Raw genomic sequence first — 24,388 nt, 5'->3', positions numbered from 1 at the left:
TATGCATTAAAGCATTATTCTGTAATTAATACTTAAAAGATATTCCATTATCTGAAGAACTGCCAAAAAAGTATGAATCTAAATGAGGATACAATTGGAAGAAAAATATGAATCCTTACAATATAAAGATACTACAAGCGTTTATATAAAAGGCAACAGTAGTATACGGCTGTTCAAAAGTCATAAATCGTTTGAGAAAAAACCGATCCGGGTAGCGCACTAAAATCGGGAGAAACACAACAACTATAAAAGGAAAACAATTAAAAAACAGAAGTACTGAAGAGCAACAAAACAAATAACACGTCAATGCAACATACATAGAAACGAACTATTTGATAACAAATGCCCTATTCCTGGCATGGTGCAGGACATTTTATGAAAGATTTTAAATGAAGGATAACAGAGGCAACCGACATGACAATTTCTATAGATTGTCAATAGAGTTATCCAAGTTCTAGAGCCGAAAAATCTTTGACATGTTGTTTCCTATGAGTGCGGTTAAAGATCAGAAAGGGTCGTTCAAACTCATTTGTCAAAAATTAACTGTATAACAATGCCATGGTAAAACAGAAAAGACAAAAACGACCAAAGGAAAACAGTATACAAAACGCTTTATAGAAAACCAAAGACTGAGCAACACGACCCACGTCCCCACTCAAAAAGAAAAAAAAAAAAACGTTGGTGGTATCAAGTGCTCCAGAAGAGTAAGCAGATCCTGTTCCTCATGCGAGACTCGTAAACGACGCGTTAAAACTATCCAGGGATCTTTTTAACAAAAATCATTTGCTTGAATTATATAATTTAAAACTAAAAGGAAATTATACCAATAATGTTGTACAATTGCATTTCAATTCAAAGAATAATCAAATAAGTGTGTGAAAAATGAAATTATGTCATAATTCATATGACTACAATTGATTATATGTACTTTACTGATTCTCAACTGTGTCACTTGTATTAGATGATCCATGATAATGATCTAGGAAAAGTAAAAATAAAATAAGGTAAACGCTAAAAGATTTCTATAATGATATAGAAATAATAAAAGCAGGACATAAAATCTATTTTAAATCATGAATTTATCGATAAGTAATAAAGTAATTGATCTGTTTTGCCTAATACACGAGTCAATCGATCCGGAATTAATTCATCAAACATTTGAATTTCAATCAACTTTTTACATCCAGTCATTCGAAGATCGTTAAGAGAAATTAATTCCGTGAAATTAATCCTTCCCCTACAAGAGGCAACTACCTTGCCGTAAAACATTATACAGAATTAACAAGAAATAAACACCAGTGCACATGTATAATATTACTTTTTAATTCATTTGGAGTGAACTTTGTTGTCGGTTAAAGCTGATTTATTCTCATAGGGTTTTGCAGAGGAAACGGCTTTATAATTAATATATTTCAAACGTATATGAAACGAGCATCAGTGACTATCATCAATGAAATTAAATAAGACGGTAAAGATCTATAACTTTTTATTGCTTAATAAAAAACAGAAACCTTCTAAGCTTTACTACATCTACTAACTGATGACGATAGCAAACTTATTTTTTTGTAGGGTCAACATACTATATAATGCATAGCTAAACATTCGGAAATGTCATTCAGCAAAATATGGGCATTGAAATTTAAAGCAAGTCAGAGTGTTCATCAGACCATAAAGAAAACTTGTCATGTAAAGTCCTGTAACATTACAAAGTAAAATGCTACACTACATACAAAAATTAAAAAAAATCCCATCAGGTTCCATACTTGTTTGACTTTTCAACATGCAAAATTTAGCATGTCTAAACATTTACAATGATCGATTAGATGTGAACATTATTAACTGTTACGAAATAATTATTTATTACAGTTCCCAATTGTGAACTTTTCATTTCTATGTACCAATATCCTAGAAGTACTCGCATGTAGAGTATACACAGCACAGGTAGTTCGGTATTCCAAAGATTGCGTTTCTTATGATGATTTTCATGATTATAGGTTGCTAGGAAAAATAAAGCCTTTGAATAAATGGTTAAAAGTTGAAAAGTTGAAGTCATCCCTACGAAAGTTTTATGGATCCCACCATGAGTTGATTTACCGTTATGTAAATCTGTATCACATATGCTTACTGTGGGTACATGCCAATTGTCATAATCACCACTATCCTGTCGTCTTGTCATTGACTATGGCATCCCGGAATAAGATCTATCAACATATTTGTACTGATGTGAAAGTGTTAAATGTGTGATTTAAAAGTCTTTAACTGTCTTTCGTAGTGTTTCGTGGACATGTTTGTTTTTCTTCAACCTCTTTCGTTTTTGCCATGTTGTTTCCTTCGATTTATGATAGTTATCAAAGGTACCAGGATTATAATTTATTACGCCAGACGCGCGTTTCGTCTACATAAGACTCATCAGTGACGCCCATATCAAAATATTTATAAAGCCAAACAAGTACAAAGTTGAAGAGCATTGAGGATCCTAAAATTCAAAAAAGTTGTGCCAAATACGAGTTTATATTTTCCCTTTCGTAACTACCGCCTCTTTTGATATGATAAAGATTATAATTTAATACGCCAGACGCGCGTTTCGTCTACACAAGACTCATCAGTGACGCTCAGATCAAAATAGTTATAAAGCCAAAAAAAGTAAAAAATTGAAGAGCATTGAGAACCCCAATTCCAAAAAGTTGTGCCAAATACGGCTAAGGCAATCTATTCTTGGGATAAGAAAATACTTAGTTTTCGAAAAATTTAAAGTTTTGTAACAGGAAATATATAAAAATGACCATATAATTGATATTCATGTCAACACAGAAGTACAGACTACTGGGCTGGTGATACCCTCGGGGACGAAACGTCCACCAGCAGTGGCATCGGCCCAGTGGTGTAAATAGTTATCAAAGGTATGTATTTAAGATAAAAAGGAGATAATAATACAAAATATAGTCTCATATAATAACACAAAAACTAAGGAGAACATCACAGATATATCAATGTTATTATACCAGACAAGAAGATATTCATTCACAATACCCCAACATAACCCCCAACCCGTAAGCATGTTTGTGCTATATAATGGGTAATACAAGTTTTATCATTTAAATAAAGTGACATTTGCGATTTAACTGTTAGTTTTTAATTTATTTACATAACTGATAGTTTGCTTTTCAGTAAATCTCTCAACCTTCATAGCATATAAATGATACCATTTTCATTGAAAAGTTGAACTCGTGTTATACAGTTATATTTGCATAGTAATACTAAAAGTGTCAAATAGAAGATTGTTTCATTGCAGAATAAACACAATACAACATTTTGAAATCCTAGAATAGTATAGAAACGAATTTTAATTAAATTAAGCACATTTTCAATTTATGGTGTCTTGATTGCAGAACGGCCACGATGATCTAGGGAAAAATAAAAGACAGTAAAATTGAATCGTGCTAAATTGATTGCAAAGTGAAATTGTATTTCTTTCTAGCACAGACGAAGATTGTTTCTGTCAGTTAAAACTCCTAGAAGTAGTTATTATATCGCTGACAAGAAAATAGATCAAGACTGAAGAATACCACGGTTTAGTTCTATGTGATGTGTTAGTTCGCCGTCTCAGAATTTAATACATTGTTTAAAGATTTTAAACGAAAATGTTCTGATCTGTAAAAATTGCACTCTACATATAAGATATACATCAAGGTGCATTTAGTTTGATTTACCAATAAGAAAGTGACATAGTATTTCCCTTCTGTTGTCTGTAATATGCATAAGATTTTCACTGAACTAGTACACATTTTTATGTAGGGGACAGTTGATGCCAACCTCCATGTGCGGGTTTTTCTCTCTGCGCTAAAGGCCCATTGGTGGTCTTCGTCTGTTATCTGCTCTTTGGTCGGGATGGTTTTGTTTTTACATTTTCCCAATGTCTTCAGTTTTGCTGTTGTTTCGTTGTTTTCCTCTTATATTTGGAATGTTTCCCTCAGTTTTAGTTTGTAACCTGGATTTGTTTTCTCTCAATCGATTTATGACTTTCGTACAGCGGTATACTACTATTGCTTTTATCCATTTTCAATTTTATAAAATGTTTGCCACTGGACGTCAAATAAACAGCAATTATCACTAAAATGCGTTATTTTCTAGATCGGCATATTGCTTTCTTCAACAGATCTTCGACAACAGTTTTAATATAAACTGAGAACGACAGTACCTTCAGTGAATCATAATTTGTGTAACATAATCAGCATGATTCGTGATATGAAAAATACTTGCATATATAATTTCAATTTAAAGATTCCGTTAAACTAAAAGGAACCCTCTGTGGAACTCAGCTGATGACATATGTTCAATCATAATTAGGTTTCATTCCCAAGATGATGGCATAATAAATCGACCAAAATTCAAAACAGTATGGAAGCTACAAGTTAATAGGTCCCTAATGGAGTTTCATTTAACATAATGATAGGTGAATGACGATTGACTGTTTTATGGGACTTACGTCGCAGAAAAAAGTATACTGCTAAAACACCTTTTATTTAAATATTTTTTTTTTATTTATTTTTTTAAATTTAAACAGATCATCACTGTGTATATATATAAAAAAAGACATAAATACACTATCTTCCTATATCTATAAAGTACTTTGTCTAATTAAAAGATAGACACTATACAGTGAATTTACATTAGAGAAAATTAACAAACAAACAAAGGGAAACTCCATAATAAATCTACGACAAAAGAGACGATTTTTCATTTTCTATTGTTAATTTTCCTTATTTTATATGAGAAACTCATCGGTGTTTATATATTATACCTCGTTCGTTATTCCCATGTGTGAAGTCATAGATTTTAACTAACGTAATCAAAGCATCACCGGTAAATCATTAAGTCACGGATTGCTATACATAAGTGAAAAAATTTACATTCTTTCATAGATGAAAAGATTTGATTAGATTAGTAAAAATTTGCCTGTACCTGTAAAACTTATTAAAACGGTATTTCACATCATAAAATATACGATGATATTGTACTAAAAGCGCGGACATCACTATGTGATCCGTGTTAACTCATCCAAACTTATAAGTAAAGGTTATCTAATTAATGTTGTAATATGATCCTTACATCAACAAAAAAAAAAAAAAGGACGAGTACCGTTAATTTTATTACTACCACTGGGTCGATGCCTCTGCTGGTGGACTATTAGTCCCCGAGGGTATCACCAGCCCAGTAGCCAGTACTTTGGTACTGGCATGAAAATACGGATTTTTTGTGTTATTAAAATTTGCTGTTACAAAATGATAGAAATTATTATAAATTAAGGAATGTATCTCCCTCATGCAAAGCTCTGATTCTTTTCACGGATTTGGCTATACTTTTTGGACCTTTTGGATTATAGCTCTTCATCTTTTATATATGATTTGGATTTCAAATATTTTGGCCAAGAGCATCACTGAAGAGACATGTATTGTCGAAATGCGCATCTGGTGCAAGAAAATTGGTACCGTTAATTTTATCCCATATCACCCAGTACGCGATGGTAACATTAACAAAATGTTAATGAAACGTAAAATGACAAAAAGTACTGAACTCTGAGGAAAATTAAAAACAGAAAGTACCTAATCAAAGGCAAAATCAAATGATAAAACACATCAAACGAACGGAAAACAACTGTCATAATCCTGACTTGGTACAGGCATTTTCTAATGTAAAAAATGGTGGATTGGACCTGGTTTTATAGATGTAAGAGTATGATTTTATTCTAATGCAAAAGCAGATAAACGACAAAAAAGAATAATTATACAGAAACTATAAAAGATTTGGCGTTTGTAACTTTCACAAATGGCTAAAAACATCATGATGTACCTGAAACAACCACCAAAGCAAATGCTGTCTTCTGACCGGTATATAAATACGTTACGGGGCTATCGGTGGAAAAATAAATAAAAAGGAATGACCAGATCGTATAATCTAAATTTGAACAGTAGCAATATTTTACCCTATAAGTTTTAGTTTAAGATTATAAAAAACAACTCCAAGCATATCAATAATAAACAATATCATATTAAAAAATACCGCGGTTACTGAAAACAAAGCAGATATAAAATACAGTCGAAGTTGCCTATATCTACGTCATTTGGAGTCTGAAGGATTCTTGTCTTCTTGGCAATCATACCATGACTTCGTATTTTCATATTAAACTGTAATATGGGCGAATATACATCGTAGTAAGTTTCATACATAAATGCCATAAAAGTACAAGACAAGAACTTCCTCAGAGTAAATCGTTTCATAATTTGAATGCGGAAATGGAAACAAAAGACACCATCATTCGTGTTTCAACTTATAAATTATCAACTTGATGCTAATCTTATAAATATGGCAGACGCAATAAATGATGAACAACAACAGTTTAATTATAACTTGTGTCAATGAATCAGAGAAGCAGATTTTGTTTTACATAGAAAATTCTTCCCACGAAGAATAATGTTTTATGCCAAACCTACAACGTGTCGCATTAAAATGAATAATTGGAATCAATACATGCACTTTATAGTTTTAATATCAAACAACTCATACGAACTATTCTTTTCAATTTGAAAATGAATGCAACGATACACTCTATCATATGAATCTCTTTGTGTTTCGGTTTACGAGGCACATGGCTATACTAGACTGTAACAACCAACAGCAACACTTCTTATTAAATCATAACGGTTACCAGAAAAGGTTAGAGATGAAAAAAAGATTAATAGCTAACGTATATGTGTGATTTTTAACCATGAAAACAATAAATGATTTCTCAGACTATATTGGAAAGCTGCTAGGGAATTATTCGGATCCATTCCAATATAAACAGTGGAGTACTTTATACAACAACCCACTTACATAAACTTGACCTTGGTAAAGCATATTTATGGCCAAATATAACTACATTCAAGGGAAACGTGATACAAAAAGAAGAATATGGAAGAAGAAAAACAACATTGCTGACTTCAAAGAGAGAAAAAAAACTATTACGTATTTTTATTCTGTTTTCATTCATCTTCTTTCCTTCTTCTGTTTATTTTCAATTATCAGGTTGTTATATAACACGTTTAAATATTTTTTTATCTGTCAATCATCTGGTACGAATACAGTGCTGTATTTAGTTTGACTAAATGTACGTTTTTATTTAATTTACATAAGTCACCAAGGGTTTGTCCTCGGGGAAATACACCAATGTTCTCTATTACTGGTCTTCGGCATGGAAATTTCATTTCATTGAAAAATAGAACATTGCTTTTAATTATTCTTAAAGGTCTATCAAATATATATTGTACTCCAAACACGGTATGACGACAGAAACCCTGAATGTGATTAAATCAGCAATTGTAATCACGTAACCCTTTTTGATATTAATCAGCGTTTTGACCAAGAGTACAATACAGAAAAAAATGTCCAAAACACAGTACAGTTCACTTTCTGTTGCGTCTAACCTTCGCCTCACCAAACTTTGCATGTGTTTTGGTGCATTAGATACATTTCCAACATATTGTTTTCCTGAAGAAAAAAAAGACACGAAAGGGAGTGAAGCTTATATATTTAGTTGGGTTTTGTGGATTTGAAATGAATTCCAAAGATTATATCTGTCACATTTTGTTTCATTCGAATGAACGACTAAATCATTTTCAAAATCTCGTTAAGAATAATAATTAAATGACGTTTTTAGTAAGCTAAATTATATTGCATGACTGCATTCACCTGCATAAAGGTACGTTTTTAAAGATTAATTGGAATAATCTAATGAAGGTGTGATAGATTGACTGTTTTCGTATTGGCCCTGGTATATACTATCTTTCACCTATTTCAGTCATCGACCATTCGAATCTAGAGTCCAATATAACTTACATGTTGTGTATAAAAGGACTAATAAAGAACCAGCTATTGAAAACAGATTTATAATAAGGAGCAGCAAATACAACTTACGTATACGTGAAAATGTATCGTTATGAAACTATCAAAGATACCAAGTTTTCAAACAGCACGTTGATTTTTTTTGTGATTCTGAAACGTATATTGGATTCATTGAAGAAAAAAACATAACACAAGTATACGTGTGTTAATCCAAACATAATTTTTGCAGGGGTTTCCATGCCAAATTTGAAAAGAAAATACACTTTGTGGAAAATTGAACATGTCGTTCAATACTGAATAAACAACAATTAATCATCCTAATTAGTTATGCATTTTTGAGTTCCCAATCGGCCGTCACTTAATTCTGTACAATCAACTCCCATCCAAATTCATACAACATTTTTCTTATAGAATTACCAAAACTACCAAAATTTCAAAACGGGAAGTCCTTTATCGAATTGCAATATCAAAAGCTGAAAGACTTCAAACGTTGGAACACAACTACGATATTCAGGACTTGTTAACGGCATTTTCTTATGTAGAGTGGATTTATGTACTACTGTTGCCTTTATATAGCCATCAGTGTTTTTTCAATATTCCAAGGAAGATTATTCACTTATCTTAGATTAACATCTGATTTGGATTAACCAGTAATGCCAAGGAACGGAAGTACAGGTGCACTTACATCATTATGTAAAAACAAGAAAACACTTTATGCTTAAATAAAATGCCTGCTACATAGTATGTAAATTAAATTTGCAAAGTTAACTGCATTTTACATGTACATGCATACATGTATGTGTAAACACACACTTTATAATAATTCTCTTCAGTATATAAAAAGATGCTTTTTGTGGTTTATGCATATATGTAAATATACGGTAGACATTCTTTATTTAATCCATTATTTCTACATTTGTTGTATATTTTCCTGAAAAAAAATACGAAGTTCCACGCCGATTTGTTATCTCAAGCGGTACTAATTTTTGTTCTAGGACTTCTTTAGTGCGATAGAAATAACTAGTTAGCGTGATTTCATCCATTTTGAGCAATCTAGCATAACTGATAGGATCAAAAGAAACCATAGATTGACAGAAATGGCTGAAGAAACCCTAACCAAGCATTATGTCCTATTGAATATTAACTGTGGTCAGTTTCTATCGGAAATCTGTCTCCTGGCTTATGATTTTCTTTATTTCATTATCGTCTTTACCGTATTGAATATCGAAGTTTACATTGATTGCTATCGTCTAGCCATTTATCACATTTAAATTGACGAAAATTTATTATTTCGCTTACGCTTTTTATTGTTAAAGATTTATTTTTATATGAAATATGCATTTTTTTTTATATAAGAAAGGAACACATCGTTCGGTCCTTGATCAATAGTTTTCTCATAACACATCTTCGTATTTTTAATAAATGTTAAGTTATTTTTAATAAGAAAGAATACGTGATAGCATCACCACTTTGAAGAAAAATGTTTATGTATGCTCACGCTTTATACTGTCAGAGATTTATGTTTTATATGTAATAAGCATTGTCTAGTAAAAGAAAGGAACACATCGTTCGGTTTCTGATGAATAGTTTTCTTAAACCATATCTCCTTATTTAAAAAAAATATATTTTGGTATTTTTAGTAAGAAAAAAACCCCCACAGCATCAAACTTAACAAAATTTCATCGCATAAACTAAAAGTATTGTCATATGTTAGTTAAATGCAATACTTTCTTCACGTTAAGAACTCTAAATTTTTTTTTTTATTTATGGCTGTTCTGCAGGTGGAATTTACTGTGCCTATCCAAAATACATTCATTTCAAACGCAAGCGGCAGTTGAAATGTCTGTCCTTTATCTGGGTCAATCCCCTACAGAAATAACCCATATTAATTATAACCAAATTGTTCACGTCTTAAAAATGCATGACATATTTGCGACTGAAAGCAAACAATAAACAATCAGTAAATTTAAAAAATCTTTTTTCTCTGCTTCAAATGTTTCATTTTAATTTACTATTTTGAGTTCCTTTTGAATCCAGAAGTTCTAAAATTTCTGTTGAAAGTTTTGTTCTGTTGACAGAACAATTTGTCCGTTTGCCATTTTCACAAAATAATTACAAATTTACTAGTGGTATCTGAAGTACAGAGTGAATATGGCTTTATGTAGTTTAACTAAAAAATACACATCATATGACATACAAAAACCTTCCCAGCTGGTTTTTGGAAAATAAATTTATTCTAGCGAACCATTAGATATTTTCTTTGCAAGATATTGTATATTTGTCCGTTTTTGTCAATAATAACCTACTTCCACAAATTGCCTGAAACTTAACAGGCAATTTGTTGAATTTTGCTTCAAAATTTCAGTCATTTTACAAAATGACTAGGTATTTTTAGTCATTTTGTATAATGCCTGTCAACGTTAGGCATTTTATAAATTGCCTGAAAATTCAGTCATTTTACAAAATGCCTAAATTTAGAAAATGCCTGTAATATATATAATCGTGCGCCCTAAATAATTCGATAGAAGTTTGGGACCAAGCCTGATAAAATACTTTTCCGTATCAACCTTACACTAATGTAAACCGAGCAATAATGATTGATTATAACTTTTAGATACATTTACGGCTTAGTTAAACTCAAATTAATGCTCTATCTCCATCAGCAAAATTAATCGTTAACATTTTTCCTGGTTGTCTTTTCTAATTCCTATTATCCGATAGTGTTTTCTACTAATTTGTCTTTCCAAACCATTGTCCATATCGATATACTACAAAACAAAAACCGCAAAGACTTACTAGTATTTATAGTTTCTGTATTTAATGGTAAACATGTATTATATCTGTAGTTTTTATTTTTAACACATAGAAGTTCAGAGAAAAAAAACATTATTGAATTTGTTCGAAGTTTCCGAATTGATAACTATAGAAAAGTATACATCAAAATGTACGTAATTAAAAGTAGAAATGTACAATCAATACTTAATTTTCATTTTGTAACTCGAATGATCCCTTATAACACTTATTTTGGCGTGTGGACAAGTAAAACCGCAACATATCACTAGCGATTAGAAAACCTGTATTACTCCTTACCTCTTTATTTAATGATTTTAAATTGATTACTTTTTTAAACTGATGTTACAATCGTTTTTTTTTTTTTCTTATTTGATTTTTTCATATTCAACCTAAAATATATGATTTTAAAGGCATATTGTGCATTATAACTTACCTTAAATAAAAAACAAACAGTTGATAGTATGACTGAACCTTTTCATCTTATGTAAACATGAAAACTTGAGACCTAAGCTTATTCCGTACAGACATGGACGAAGGCAACTAACGTTAACTTAGTCCATACTTGCAACAGGTTTTGCACAGTGCATGCATGAGCTAAACTAACTTTACATAGACATTTGAAATTATTCTATTTTTTTAGCAAACTTAGTCCATGCAATATGGACTAAGTTAACGTTAGTTGCCTTCGTCCATGCCTGAAAATCATTAATTTTAAGTTGAATATGAAAAAATAAACTACATGTAATAAGAAGTTAGTTTGCAAAGGATTTTTTCCCAATTTTCCTTTTCGAAATGTAAAGGACTATGAGCTGGTGTCATTGTTCTTAAACATGAAAAAAGTTACCAGACTGAAGGAAAACTCCCACTATTTGAAGTTTTGATTTAATTGTTGTTGTACATATAATATCAAGTTTTTCCGGACATCTGTATTGTAGTTCTATATTTGTCCGATGTTTTATCAATTCAGATTTTTCTTTGATATTAGAAACGGTTCCGTAATGGGAATGAAATAATGGTTACTGAATACGTAAATAATAAATCAAGATATATACAGAATAACTGATTGCATCTAAATTTTTATGACTGAGCTGTAATGGATATGTCTGAAGGTTGAATTTTGGTTCGAGACTTAACATTTTCTACATTTGTCCAAATAAACATTAATATTTCATCTGAAGATACCAGAATCATCGTCTGACCTATACTTTACGACTTGTGACATTTTAAGTATGGATTAGAAGCATTGGTGGTGCATGTATATCAAGAGAGGATTACACTGTCCACTCAACCTATCTCGCTTCTTTTTTTTAAGTTCATGGGATTCCCCTAGTTTATGTTTGTTACCTTTTCATGTATCCCCTTTATCGATTTGTAATAGGAAACAAAATCGAACATGATTTTTTCTTATTTACCTTAAAAATTTACAGAAAAAAGCGTAAATAAATATCTCAATTCATTTCCATGTAAAGCTTTTTTGTGTATAAAGCTTTTTGTGTAGTAAGTCATTACAAAATGTTAATTTATTTTCACAAAAAGGCATATTTTTAATGATAATACTTTAAAAATTATAGTCACAGCTTAACATAGTCATTAAGCTTTTCTTTTGTAAAAATAATTAATTCTCAGTCAATCCAATTAGCGCTCATCCAACCTTAAAACCAAGCGACATATTTTCTTTTATCTACACACCAAAATGTTTAGCCTTTTTTATAATTACATTTTGATGTTGAAGATGTAGATGTAATAACAAAGAAAAATACAGATGTACTTATATTACATTGCGTCTCAATAAACTCATCATAGATACCAGGACTAAATTTTGTATATACGCCAGACGCGCGTTTCGTCTACAAAAAGACTCATCAGTGACGCTCGAATCCAAAAAAGTTAAAAAGGCCAAAAAAAGTACGAAGTTGAAGAGAATTGAGGACCAAAATTCCTAAAAGTTTTGCCAAATCCAGCTAAAGTAATCTATGCCTGAGGTAGAAAAGCCTTAGTATTTTAAAAATTCGAAATTTGGTAAACTGCATTAAAATATTGATGGTCAACTGCATTTGATTTCACCATGTGTGTGATGCAAATATAAACACCTTTTTTGTATTCAGCTGGAAAATACGCATATCTTTATTCAAATTTGCTGTTGTATATCTTTTAAAGTTGAAAACTTGGATTTTCAAATAATTTGTATAAAAGAAGGGACGGTCAAGCTATGCTCCCAGACTGTATATTGATGGATAGGTCACAACCTACCAAAATAAGTTGGTGAAAAGTATAAACAACAGCATGAACAGTCTTTGTTCCTCCACGTATCTACTACTTGTTTAACTTTTGATGAAATTTTAGAAGTGTGTCTCAAACAATCAAAACAGTAACAAACAAGTTCTCTATATATTTCTATATATTTTCATGCAATTTTTAGCAGCTATGACCTTGACCTTTGACATAAAATTAGATAGGGCTGTTAAAGTGTGCTTCCCTAAATCTACAAATAATATAAATTACAATTTAACCAAAGAGAGAATTTCAAGTTATCATTTTGATTTTCATATTTATTTCAATTGAAAGAGGGCTTATCGAACATATGCTTGGAGGCAATACATTGACTGACTCCCGACAACCATACTATAAAATATTGATGAAAAATGAAGAAAAAATAAGGCAATCGCAAGAACCCACTTTTACCAAAACATCTGTTCTGCATCATTTAAAACAACAGAACAAGGGTTCCATTGCTTTGCTGATAAATATGAACTCTTTTTCTGTGGTAATGTCTGTTAACAGAACATAAAACAAAAACGTGATGGAAAAGTCAATTGCATGATGATCCGTGTACAAATGCTAGTATAAACATTATAATGAAGTACGCTTACAGTAAATTGAAAGCACAAACCAAAGTCAAGCGAATCAATAATTGATAGTGTATATGAGTTTAGGTTATAGATAGATCGGCTAAATTTTATACGAACACCAGAAAATAGTAAAGAAAGCTTTGTTTTCATATGTAGTTTGTCAAGCTAACTGACAGATGATTGAACACTAAAGGTATCACTACATGGTCTAGACAGGAAAAGTGTGTGTTTTCATATGTTTATATAGTTTTAGATAATGACATAACTGTCTATCAATATATATCATAAATATATTGACCTCTTTTAGTCTTTATTGGTATTTATTGACTAGCTGACGTTTAACCAAATCTTGTTCATTTAAAACGGAAAATTGTAAAAATCATAAGCAATTACTTTTTTTTATTTATAAAAACCCATTACGATCATAAACTGTATACCCTGTGCTGTTGAGGATAGAGTAATACAATGAAATGGGCAATAAGAATTTCACGTAAGGATTTTGTAGGATTGGTTTGTCAGATATTGAAGGTTACAAGTTGAATGCCTTTACTAGAAATATACAAACTAGTTACCCTTTACGTCGAACACCTTAATAAGTTGCTGAAATTACAATGTAGCAGCCAAAAGGGAACTAAAACTGATGTTAATAAAGAGTTACAAGTTTTGCCTGATGGACTTAAAAATAAGATACGAAGTCGTTTAACATTTCTATTACATCCTAACCATTATTTTGATAGCATCGAATCACTAAGACATCGCAACATATGATGCAGTAATATTTCCCAGAACAAATTGCACTGTGTATAGATCTGTATAAACTCTTCATTACGTTTTACATCAATGAACTTTATTGTATTTTAACATTAAACAGCAAATTATGCCATTTTCTGTAAATGATCATTTTCATCAATCCATAAAAATTCTAGCACATGATTCCAAATCTTCTATGAATTGCACACAGGGCACATAACTATTTTAATTGTTCGATATAGCATGAGATTTTAATTGGGACATTAAACATCAAATTCATTGATAGTGAATCTAAGCTTAGTTAAAAACTCTTCGATAACGGATCAAGTAGAAACTAAAGTTAAGTTGTGATGTTTAGTAGCAAGCATCACATGTATGAATAACTTATTTTATTTTCTCAAAGTTAAGAGAAATTGTTGCCGTTTTACAACCCTACCGTTCCAAACAATTTCCTGCTATGTAATATTCAACAGAAAATATTTCATGCTTATATAAGGCGTCTTTTTTAATGAAAATATATAGTGGCACTCGTATCTCGAGCATCTTTAGGACCCTTTGTTTTTTCATATTCACTTACAATAGAATAGTCACCTCTCTAATTACTTTACACAGACGAACTAAAATCAAAATCCTTAAATGTACCTGTAGTATCAAAATAATCGTTGTACCTAAAATATTCTTAAACTTTGTTAATTTGACAAGTTAGGCCTTTAAGATTTGATATTCATCGAAATAATTCTATTCATGTGTTTGAGCTACTATAATTTTGCCATATTCAGAACCTCTTTATTTGAAACAATGTGAAAAGGAACTATTGAAACACCAAAAAGAAAAAGAAAAAAAATACTGAACTCCGAGGAAAACTCAAAAACTGAAAGTCCCTAATCAAATGGCAAAAACAAAAGCTCAAACAAATCAAACGAATGGATAACAACTGTTATATTCCTGACTTGGCACAGGCATTTTTTTCTGTAGAAAATGTTGGATTAAACCTGGTTTTATAGCTAGCTTAACCTCTCACTCGTATAATAGTCACATCAAATTCCATTATATTGACAACAATGTTTGAACCAAACAAGCTTAACTAATGTCATTAAACTTCGAAAGACCACTGTTAAAAAAATAGTTTAGATGCATACACAAAATCTGTGAATGACTGAGTAATGATTAAATACATTTATTCCGTAGACTTTTACAGCTGACTGTTAGTAAATCAAAATGAAGAAATATATTGTAAGTTCAGTAATAAGTATACCATACTAAAATTTGATAGGAAATGTTGAAATAGGATGAATAAAATAAGAGAAACAGGTTGACGAAATGTTGAATATTAGTATTTGAAAATTATGAGTCTTTGTTTACTCCTTGTTTTTGATTGTTATTGTCTTTCGACAGACGCAAACCGTAAACGATGGATAAGACAATCGACAAATCCGACTAAACTAAAACAAAAAGTGAAGCAAGCTAATAAGTGCGATCTTTTACAAATTCAACATAAGACGTGACAATTTATTACAAGAGTAAGTAATAGGCAAATCTAATATACACAAAACTTTTGCAATGGGTAAAATGTAAAATGTGACAGAGTTAAAGGTAGACGGTGATAATATATTGGACGAATCCAACAGAAACAAAGGTCGACGGTTATATTGTTGAGAAATCTGAAAAAGCTATACGAGGGATGAGCATATGGACTTGTCCGACAGAAACAAAGCTATACGGTAGATCAGACAATGGACTAATCCAATATAAACAAAGCTAAAGAATGGAAGAGATAAAGGGATTATCAGACAAAAACAAGATGCATGTGATAATGGAAAAATCCAATGAAACAAAGTTAGACGATGGGTGAAATGATAGAATCATCCGTCAGAAACAAAGATAGACGATGGGTGAAATGATAGAATCATCCGACAGAAACAAAGATAGACGATGGGTGAAATGATAGAATCATCCGACAGAAACAAAGATAGACGATGGGTGAAATGATAGAATCATCCGACAGAAACAAATATAGACGATGGGTGAAATGATAGAATCATCCGACAGAAACAAAGATAGACGACGGTTGAGATAATTGACAAATTCAACAGAAACAAAACTAGACGATGGGTGAGCCGGTAGACAAATCTAACAAAAACTAAGCTTGGCAATGTATAAGATTTTGAAATAATTCGACAGAAACAAAGCTAGATGATCGGTGCGGTGATGAAATTATCTGGCATGCATAAACAAAGATAGATGATGGACGAGAGGATAGACAAATCCAAAAGACGCAACTCTAAATGATCGGTGGTATGATGGACTAATCCGACTTAAACAAAACTAGACGATGAGTCTAATAATGGGCTAATCGTACGGAAACAAAGCTATAAAATAAGTGAACAAATGGACAAATCTGATAAAAAACCCAGCTACTCAAAGGGACAAATGATATAAAAATCCCATAATACTAACCTAAACGATATGTTATATGATTTAGTGTAAATATGCAAACATTGTTTAGGTTGGAATATTTCAAACGAACAGATACACTAATCAAAGAAAGCATGCGTTTAATCTAACTACAGACAGGGAATTCGTACCAAATTGAAGTGCTTCAAACACAAAAAAGTTGTGCCAAATATACAAAACATATATGTACGGTCATCTGTACCTAAATCTAACGTGTTTCTAATGATTTAAAAGGTAAATGACCATTTTATTTACAGAATGTAATCCCACCAACAGATTGCCTCTCAGCACATTATTGCTGAAGTTTAGATGGTTATCCCCTTGGGGAAGAAACATTCAACAGCAGTAGCACCATATGTGTTGTTGTAAGAATCATCAATGATACCAGGGAAATGATATAGTTCCCCAGACGTGAGTTTCGTCTACGAAAGACTCATCAAAATCACTCAAAGGTAAACAATTGGAAGGCCGAATCAATTACAAAGTTGAAGGTCATTGTACTTAAAAAAAATCTTAAAAAGGATGTGCAAAATCAGTTTATGGTCATTTATTCAAGAAGGTACATAAATTATAGTGTAACGTTTGTGTTAAAGTTTTTTGAGTTGTTAATTTACAGGGAAGTGTTGACTTGCCTACTGATGATCTGATGATTATTAATGAAATGTCATCAACAATGGCATTGACCCAGTGGTTGTTAACCTTATCAAAGATAGTAAGCTTTTAACTAAGTGCACAATGGATGTTGTACAATGTTTCATGATTGTGTGCTAAAATGTAAAGATATATAAAATTGTTTTGAAGAAAATCCGTTCTGATTTTAAAAACGAACACATAGACGTAAAACAGATTCAACTATAATGTTTAAAATTTACATTTTTACGCACTTCGTACGATTGAAAATTTACATTAATTTCAAATAAAATGATTTAGTTTCTGAAACAGGCATCGGTAAATTGTGCACTCTACGTAATTATGTCTATAAGAATCAGCTTAATGATTATAAAGATCTCTTTGGCAAGCACTTAAACATTACCGGCTTTTTATCGACGAGGGCAAACGGGTCTAGATTAATTTGCAACTGAGGGTTAAACCAGGAAAAGAAAGTCAATGAAAAACAGCATGACATTATAAATCTATATGCTGTCATGAATAACATCGTCATATTTACTTCCAAAAGACTTGTAGATTTCCAATTAAAGTTGGTATAGTACATTTTAGTTGATAATTAGAAAATGTCGCACCCATAACGGACAACAGTACAATTTTAAATCATATACAATATGTAATAGCAATATATCATGTTCGTTGAATATCGAATAAAGCATGAGCTCCCTCAGTTTTGATATAATTTTCATATTTTGAAAGAGATTTAAAACATTTGATACTTTAAACAATATCAAATTCGTTTTCGTCAGTCCTATTTCAGATAAGTCGATCAGCGAAAGGGGAACATATGTTGCAATTGTGTGAAGTACTATAAGTTTCTGTTGACATTGCAATTAAATGTATGTACGTGTTATTTGTGCATGCGGGTTTTTACATCACACTTCATAATATGTTGTTGACTATAGAAAACAGCTGTTGCAGTAAAACATTATTAAATCTTGACTTTAATTAATCTGTGCATGATATTGATATCTCAAATTACACATATTAAATATATTATAGTAATTTACCTACAAAAAATCGATTAAGAAGACAAATCAAGGGGAAAACATCCAGAGGGAATCGCATGAACTCCGAGAGGAGCTAGACCGGAAGATAAAACATGTAATGTATTGAATCGCATGGACTCCAGTAGGAGCGAGGCCGGAACACAATACATATTTTGATTATTAAATAGCATGGATCCCAATAGGAGTGAGACCGGAATACAATATATATATTTTGTTTATTGAATCGCATGGACTCCAGTAGGAGTGAGGCCGGAACACAATACATATTTCATATTGATCTGATTGTACTTACCTTAGGCATAAAAACGTTTTTATCGGTGTTATAACTGAGAACTGGGATTTTCAATGGTGTTGTCACAAGACTCACAGACTGTATAGTCTGCGTCGATCCTATCACTATAAATGATACAATATTGTTGTCTTTGAATAAAGAACATATTCCTCTCAATGTCCCATCTATGTTATTCCTCGAGTCAGTTGCAATTCCATGTAAAGATACTTCCTGTGTGATGTTTTCCGTGAAATATCTAAAGAATATTCTACTAAAATGATCATAATATTCTATATCAAAAATTGCTGCAATAGTCACATTTGGTCTAGTAGTTCCACATACATGAATTAAAAACATAAAAATAAGAAACTGAGTTCTGTTCATGTTTAAATCCTTCTGAAAGTTAGTCGTATCCACTGATTCATTCCTGCGTGCCACGTTAAATATCCATTCATATTCTTAAGATAAGAAAACAATACCCAGAGGAAGATGTATATCGTCCAGGTCATGAATTCATCAAAAACTAATAGATAACCAACAATTCAGTGTCTCAATAAAACTCCGGGAAAAGACAAGATTTCCAGCACTCTCAGCATTGCCAATTGATTTTTTGCTCGCATCTATCCTCGTATGTCAGATTATTGTTTTATCTGTGAAATTTAAAACAAATGAAATGATGTTTACTCTGGTTAATTAGCTGTCGTAGAGGGAACACTTATAATATCTTTCCGAGCAGAAAGTGTTTAAACAAGCGTGTAGCGCTTTTCACTATTTCTGTTAGTGAGGTTAAATCAATTATTTTCCTTTCGTTATTATCAATAAGTCCATATACCGCGAAGTAAGATAGTGGAAATCAAGCCGTTTGTAATTTTGTGATAAATTGGTCACTTTTTCTGATGAATCTAGAAAAAAATAGATATTTCCTTAATGTTACACTAAAGAACAAAACACTACCATAAGGGTTTGACAGATGAACAAACTAACATCAGCGTGAACTATTTCCGGTGTGGTCTATCGTAATTAGCTAACGGTTTCCAAACCATAAGGATGTTATACGCCTGTGTTTAAATTTAGATACAAGCCAGTCGGATTAATAACACTATTTTATTGTATAGGTCTCTTACGGAATGATTAAGAACTCGCATCATCACAATTACGCACACATTTATATTTAATGGCCCAATCGATAAAGCCCTCATCTGTCCTATGAATTGTATTAAAATCAAGCATATGGATGTTAATATATAATAAGCAAAACCAAGGTAAAAGTCAGAAAATTAGATTAAGGATACATTGTTATACGGATCTAGACAGCTAGAGGAGCCATTCATTTGGCTTTGTCAGTTATAAGGTTGTCACCAACAGCTGGTGTTTTAGATGTTCCATTTACCATTATACTGTATAATGATTTCAACAATAGTTAATAAAGAAAGTCCTCATATCGTTTATCATATTTTAATAACAATTAATACAGATTTCAATCACCGAGTGTTATTGTGGCAAACTGAGTTAATAATACAGCTACAATGAGATTTCAAGAATACAAACAAACAAAAACTGTATAGCTCACCTGGTAATTAATTAGCGATAGATATATCATGTCATGATGACTATTAAGTAACATTCGATTACTGGTATTACAATTGTTTAACTAAAATTGAGAATGGAAATTGGGAATGTGTCAAAGCGACTACAAACCGACCATAGAGCAGACAACAACCGAAGGCCACCAATAGATCATCAATGTAGCGAGAAACTTCCGCACCCGTAGGCATCCTTCAGCTGGCCCCTTGAAAAATATGTATACTAGTACAGTGGTAATGAACGTCATACTAAAGTCTGAATTATACACAAAAAAACTAAAATTAAAAATCATACAAACAACTAACAAAGGCCTGAGGCGCCTGACTTGGGAGAGGCGCAAAATTGCGCCGGGGTTAAACATGTTTATGAGATCTCAACCGTCCCCCTATACCTCTAGCCAATGTAGAAAAGTAAACGCATAACAATACGCCCATTAAAATTCAGTTCAAGAGAAGTCCGAGTCCGTTGTCAGAAGATGTAACAAAAGAAAATAAATAAAATGACAATGAGACACAAATAACAACAGACTACTAGCAGTTAACTGATATGCCAGCTCTAGACCTCAATTAAACTGATTGAAAGATTATGTCTTCATCATATGGATATCAGGCACAATCCCTCCCGTTAGGGGTTTAGTATCATACTATCATAAAATACATGAGAAGAACATACCGTGTCATGCCAACAATTGTTTTTTTTCAAATAAATGTGTTTAGTTCCGATACAAAGACCCTATAAGTGAATAAATATTAAAGCCAAAATATGCAATATTTAATGACCTGACAACAGTATCGTAACTATATCCCTTCTTAATAAGTCTGTTTAAAGGTTTTGTAGGCTTTTGAGGTGAATACTGACAGTTTTGTGCTTTGTAAAGAATATTACGATAATGATTGGATGTGAAATACCTGAACAACTGTATTGTTAGCTCAAACCTTCTATGTTTTTGTTCCAATTAATTTCTGAAATTCATTTCTTTTACACATAGTAATTATGGGCATGTTGGCGGCTTAACAAAGACACAAATGTCTCGTATCAAACTCGACACTCTCGAATCCAAGTTGACACTTCCTTCTTCTAATACAAAAAAAGAAGATGTGGTATGATTGCCAATGAGACAACTGTCCACAAGAGACCAAAATGACACATACATAAACAACTATAGGTCACTGTACGGCCTTCAACAATGAGCAAAGCCCATACCGCATAGTCAGCTATAAAAGGCCCGATAAGACAATGTAAAACAATTCAAACGAGAAAACCAACGGCCTTTTTTATATATAAAAAAAAATGAACGAAAAACAAGTCAACATTTCTTACTTCAAAGTTGATATTTTGTTCACAGTTTCAAATTGGAAATGTGAAATGGAAACTTTGAACTTAAAATATGTCAGACTAGAAGTAAGAAAAATATCAATGTCAAATTGATATTGAGAAATGTCGAGGTTGAATGTCACTTCCAGTTTTTTGTACAGAAGCAAATTTTGTGAGGATGATATTGTCATAGTGGTATAAAAATGATGAAAACAACTGAATGCGTCATCAGGAACGCTCAAAGCAAAATATTTGAAAGAATAAAAATATTCTAAGGTTCATTTAAAAGAATTGAAAAATATTGCCGTGTTTACACCACTGAATCTACTATAAGTACCGACAAACTGATATATCTACGAAGTTTTTATGGCATGGCAGGACTTAGATATATAAAGGTTATGTGGAGTCTATGTTTTTTTATGTGCATTTTTTCTAGTCTGCAAAAGATGGCGAAACAAACAAACACACGAGTTTATATGATACGGTCCACTCCGTCACCTTTTGTTTGCAGATGTCTATTGTTCATTATAATCAATACTACTCACACTACTGCTTTTGTAAAGGGAGCTTCTCAAACTTTTACCCGACTTAGTTTAATTTTGCACCTTTTGCAGGAATGAAACAAATTGAAAAGCAAAAATAAGAAAAGTTTATAGTTTTCTGAAACATAAAATGCATTTAAAATGTAGGTTCTGTCATGCCTTAAAACTTCTCCAAGTGGGCAGGGTTGTCTGTTATCAGATTTAAATTTGTAGTGTAAATATGGTCATATCAGCCGAAATGTTATGATGAACCTTTAGAAACAATTGTGATAAAATTGAGAATTGAAATGGGGAGTGTGTCATAGAGACAACAACACGACAATAATTGTACATTTATTTAAAGTAAAAATGTTTTTGTTTGAAGTCTCGATTTAAAAAATCTATTCACAGCTATGTATTCTAAATTTCTATTCATACAACACTTTCATACAGTCTGTTCAAACAAACACTTTCCTATTTAATGACATGATTTTGTGTTCATCCTAGTTGTTTTTGTCCTTATAATTCCCTTTTTCGAAATAAATCTTACACCTATACGGTAATCGGATAACAAAGATATGGTTAAGAATGTTCGCTACTCTGTATCAAAATAACAAGATTTTAAAAACACTGTTATAAATTGATAATATATAAATAAACTAAAAACAAGCAGATAAAATGAAGGATATTTGTGTTTGGTTTCAAAATATAAGCAATTGAAATGTTGGCAGAAAATAATTCTCTCTGGATTTTTCCTCAACTAAACACTGGCGCCTTTTTTCTTTTAAAAATTCGTAAGGGTTCCGAGGAACCCAGTATCCCGCCTGCTGTTGCTGTAAATCTCAGGCTCAACAAAAATTAGGGAAGAAAAACAATAAAAATATTACTTTTGATACTATCTTTTAATAGTAAGAAGCTTCTGTCCAAGTTTGGTAAAAATCCAGGATATTTTATGAATCTAATAAATGTTTTTAAAACTGGAAGAAAAACTAAGTTCATTTATTAATAAAATACAGATACACAGGAATTTTAACAAAATTTTGTTCTAGATACTAGCTTGTGATCATAAACAAGCTTTTGTCCAAGTTTGGTACAAATAAAAAATAGTATAAGAAAGTTATTAAAATTTTAAAAACTTTTAACCACATAGTGAATGTGTTGTTTCCTGGCAGAAATTATTAGTCCATTTAAAATAGATTTATTTTTTTACAAAATTTACTTCTGGATACTTTCTTATGATAACAAACAAGCTTCTGTCCAATTTGGTACAAACCCAGGATAGTTTAAGAAAGTTATTAACATTTTAAAAACGTTAACCACAGAGTACATATAATGTTTCCCGGTAGAAAAACTAAGTCCATTTATAATTAAATTTGGTAGAAATCCAGTATAGTTAAAGGAAGTCATTCAAATTTCAATAGCTTCAACCACAGAGTGTATATTTGTGGACACCGCCATCGACGACGACGAAAACGACGCCGACGGAATGTAAGATCGCTATGTTTCGTTTTTTCGACTGAAGTCGAAGGCTCGGCAAAAATGATGAAAGAATAACAAGGATTTTATAGGATTTTCAAAAAACTATATGTAATCAAAGAAGGGAAAGAAAAGTTTGGGTTAGAATCTGGCAAACATTCAAAAACAAGAGGAGTGAACATTCTTACAGTATTATGAGTGATAAAACAAGAGGAGTAAACATTCTTACAGTATTATGAGTGATAAAACAAATATTCGATTCAGAGAAGAGCAGCATGAAAAGGAATTTAAGGGTGCCCTCTTTATCTCATATTTTCCACTACATGTTTAACATTGTTCATGTTTAGGATTACATTTTATGACTAGACGTCCTACTGTATATTCTTTCCCCTGCATGTTATTCACTCATCTTTTGTCAAGTTTTTGTTTTATGAGATTTAAACATCGGTAAACTTTAGCTACCTAAATATAGCTCTTTTTTTAAAAGTTCTGTATGGGAGAATTAAGCCTTCGTTTCATCAATCTGTTTAGTTAAATTGTTGTGAAATTACGGCTCCAGCTAGTATTTACTTTCATTTATATATATTGTAGTCTCTAGTCAATTTGAAACACAACTTAATTATTCCTTTTTCTTTATTGAAATTCTAAACATGAATATCTATGAAGATGAACATAACAATTAGAGAAAAAAAAAACATTAACCAATGATGTCTTCTGATATTTGAAGCAGGGAACACAATATTTTCTTTGATATGTTGATTAGTTGGGAAACAGAAGACAAAAAGAAGAAAAACTTATAATGAAAAAAAATTAAGAAAA

General features: G+C 31.5%; 1 protein-coding gene across 1 annotated transcript in view; it reads right to left on the bottom strand.

Moving 5' to 3' along the window:
- Positions 1-19,844, bottom strand: part of LOC143061973 (glutamate receptor ionotropic, NMDA 3A-like) — a 72,063-nt gene extending 52,219 nt beyond the window's left edge. Inside the window, exon 1 of the mRNA XM_076233832.1 lies at positions 18,696-19,844. Within this exon, the coding sequence (XP_076089947.1) occupies positions 18,696-19,058 (363 nt within the window). The 5' untranslated portion in view covers positions 19,059-19,844. The remainder of the gene's footprint in view (positions 1-18,695) is intronic.
- Between the last annotated feature and the right edge of the window lie 4,544 nt (positions 19,845-24,388).

This window comes from Mytilus galloprovincialis, chromosome 1 (genome assembly GCF_965363235.1).
Source record: "Mytilus galloprovincialis chromosome 1, xbMytGall1.hap1.1, whole genome shotgun sequence".
Taxonomy (NCBI): Eukaryota; Metazoa; Mollusca; class Bivalvia; order Mytilida; family Mytilidae; genus Mytilus; species Mytilus galloprovincialis.
This window is presented reverse-complemented; position numbering and strand designations above follow the sequence as displayed.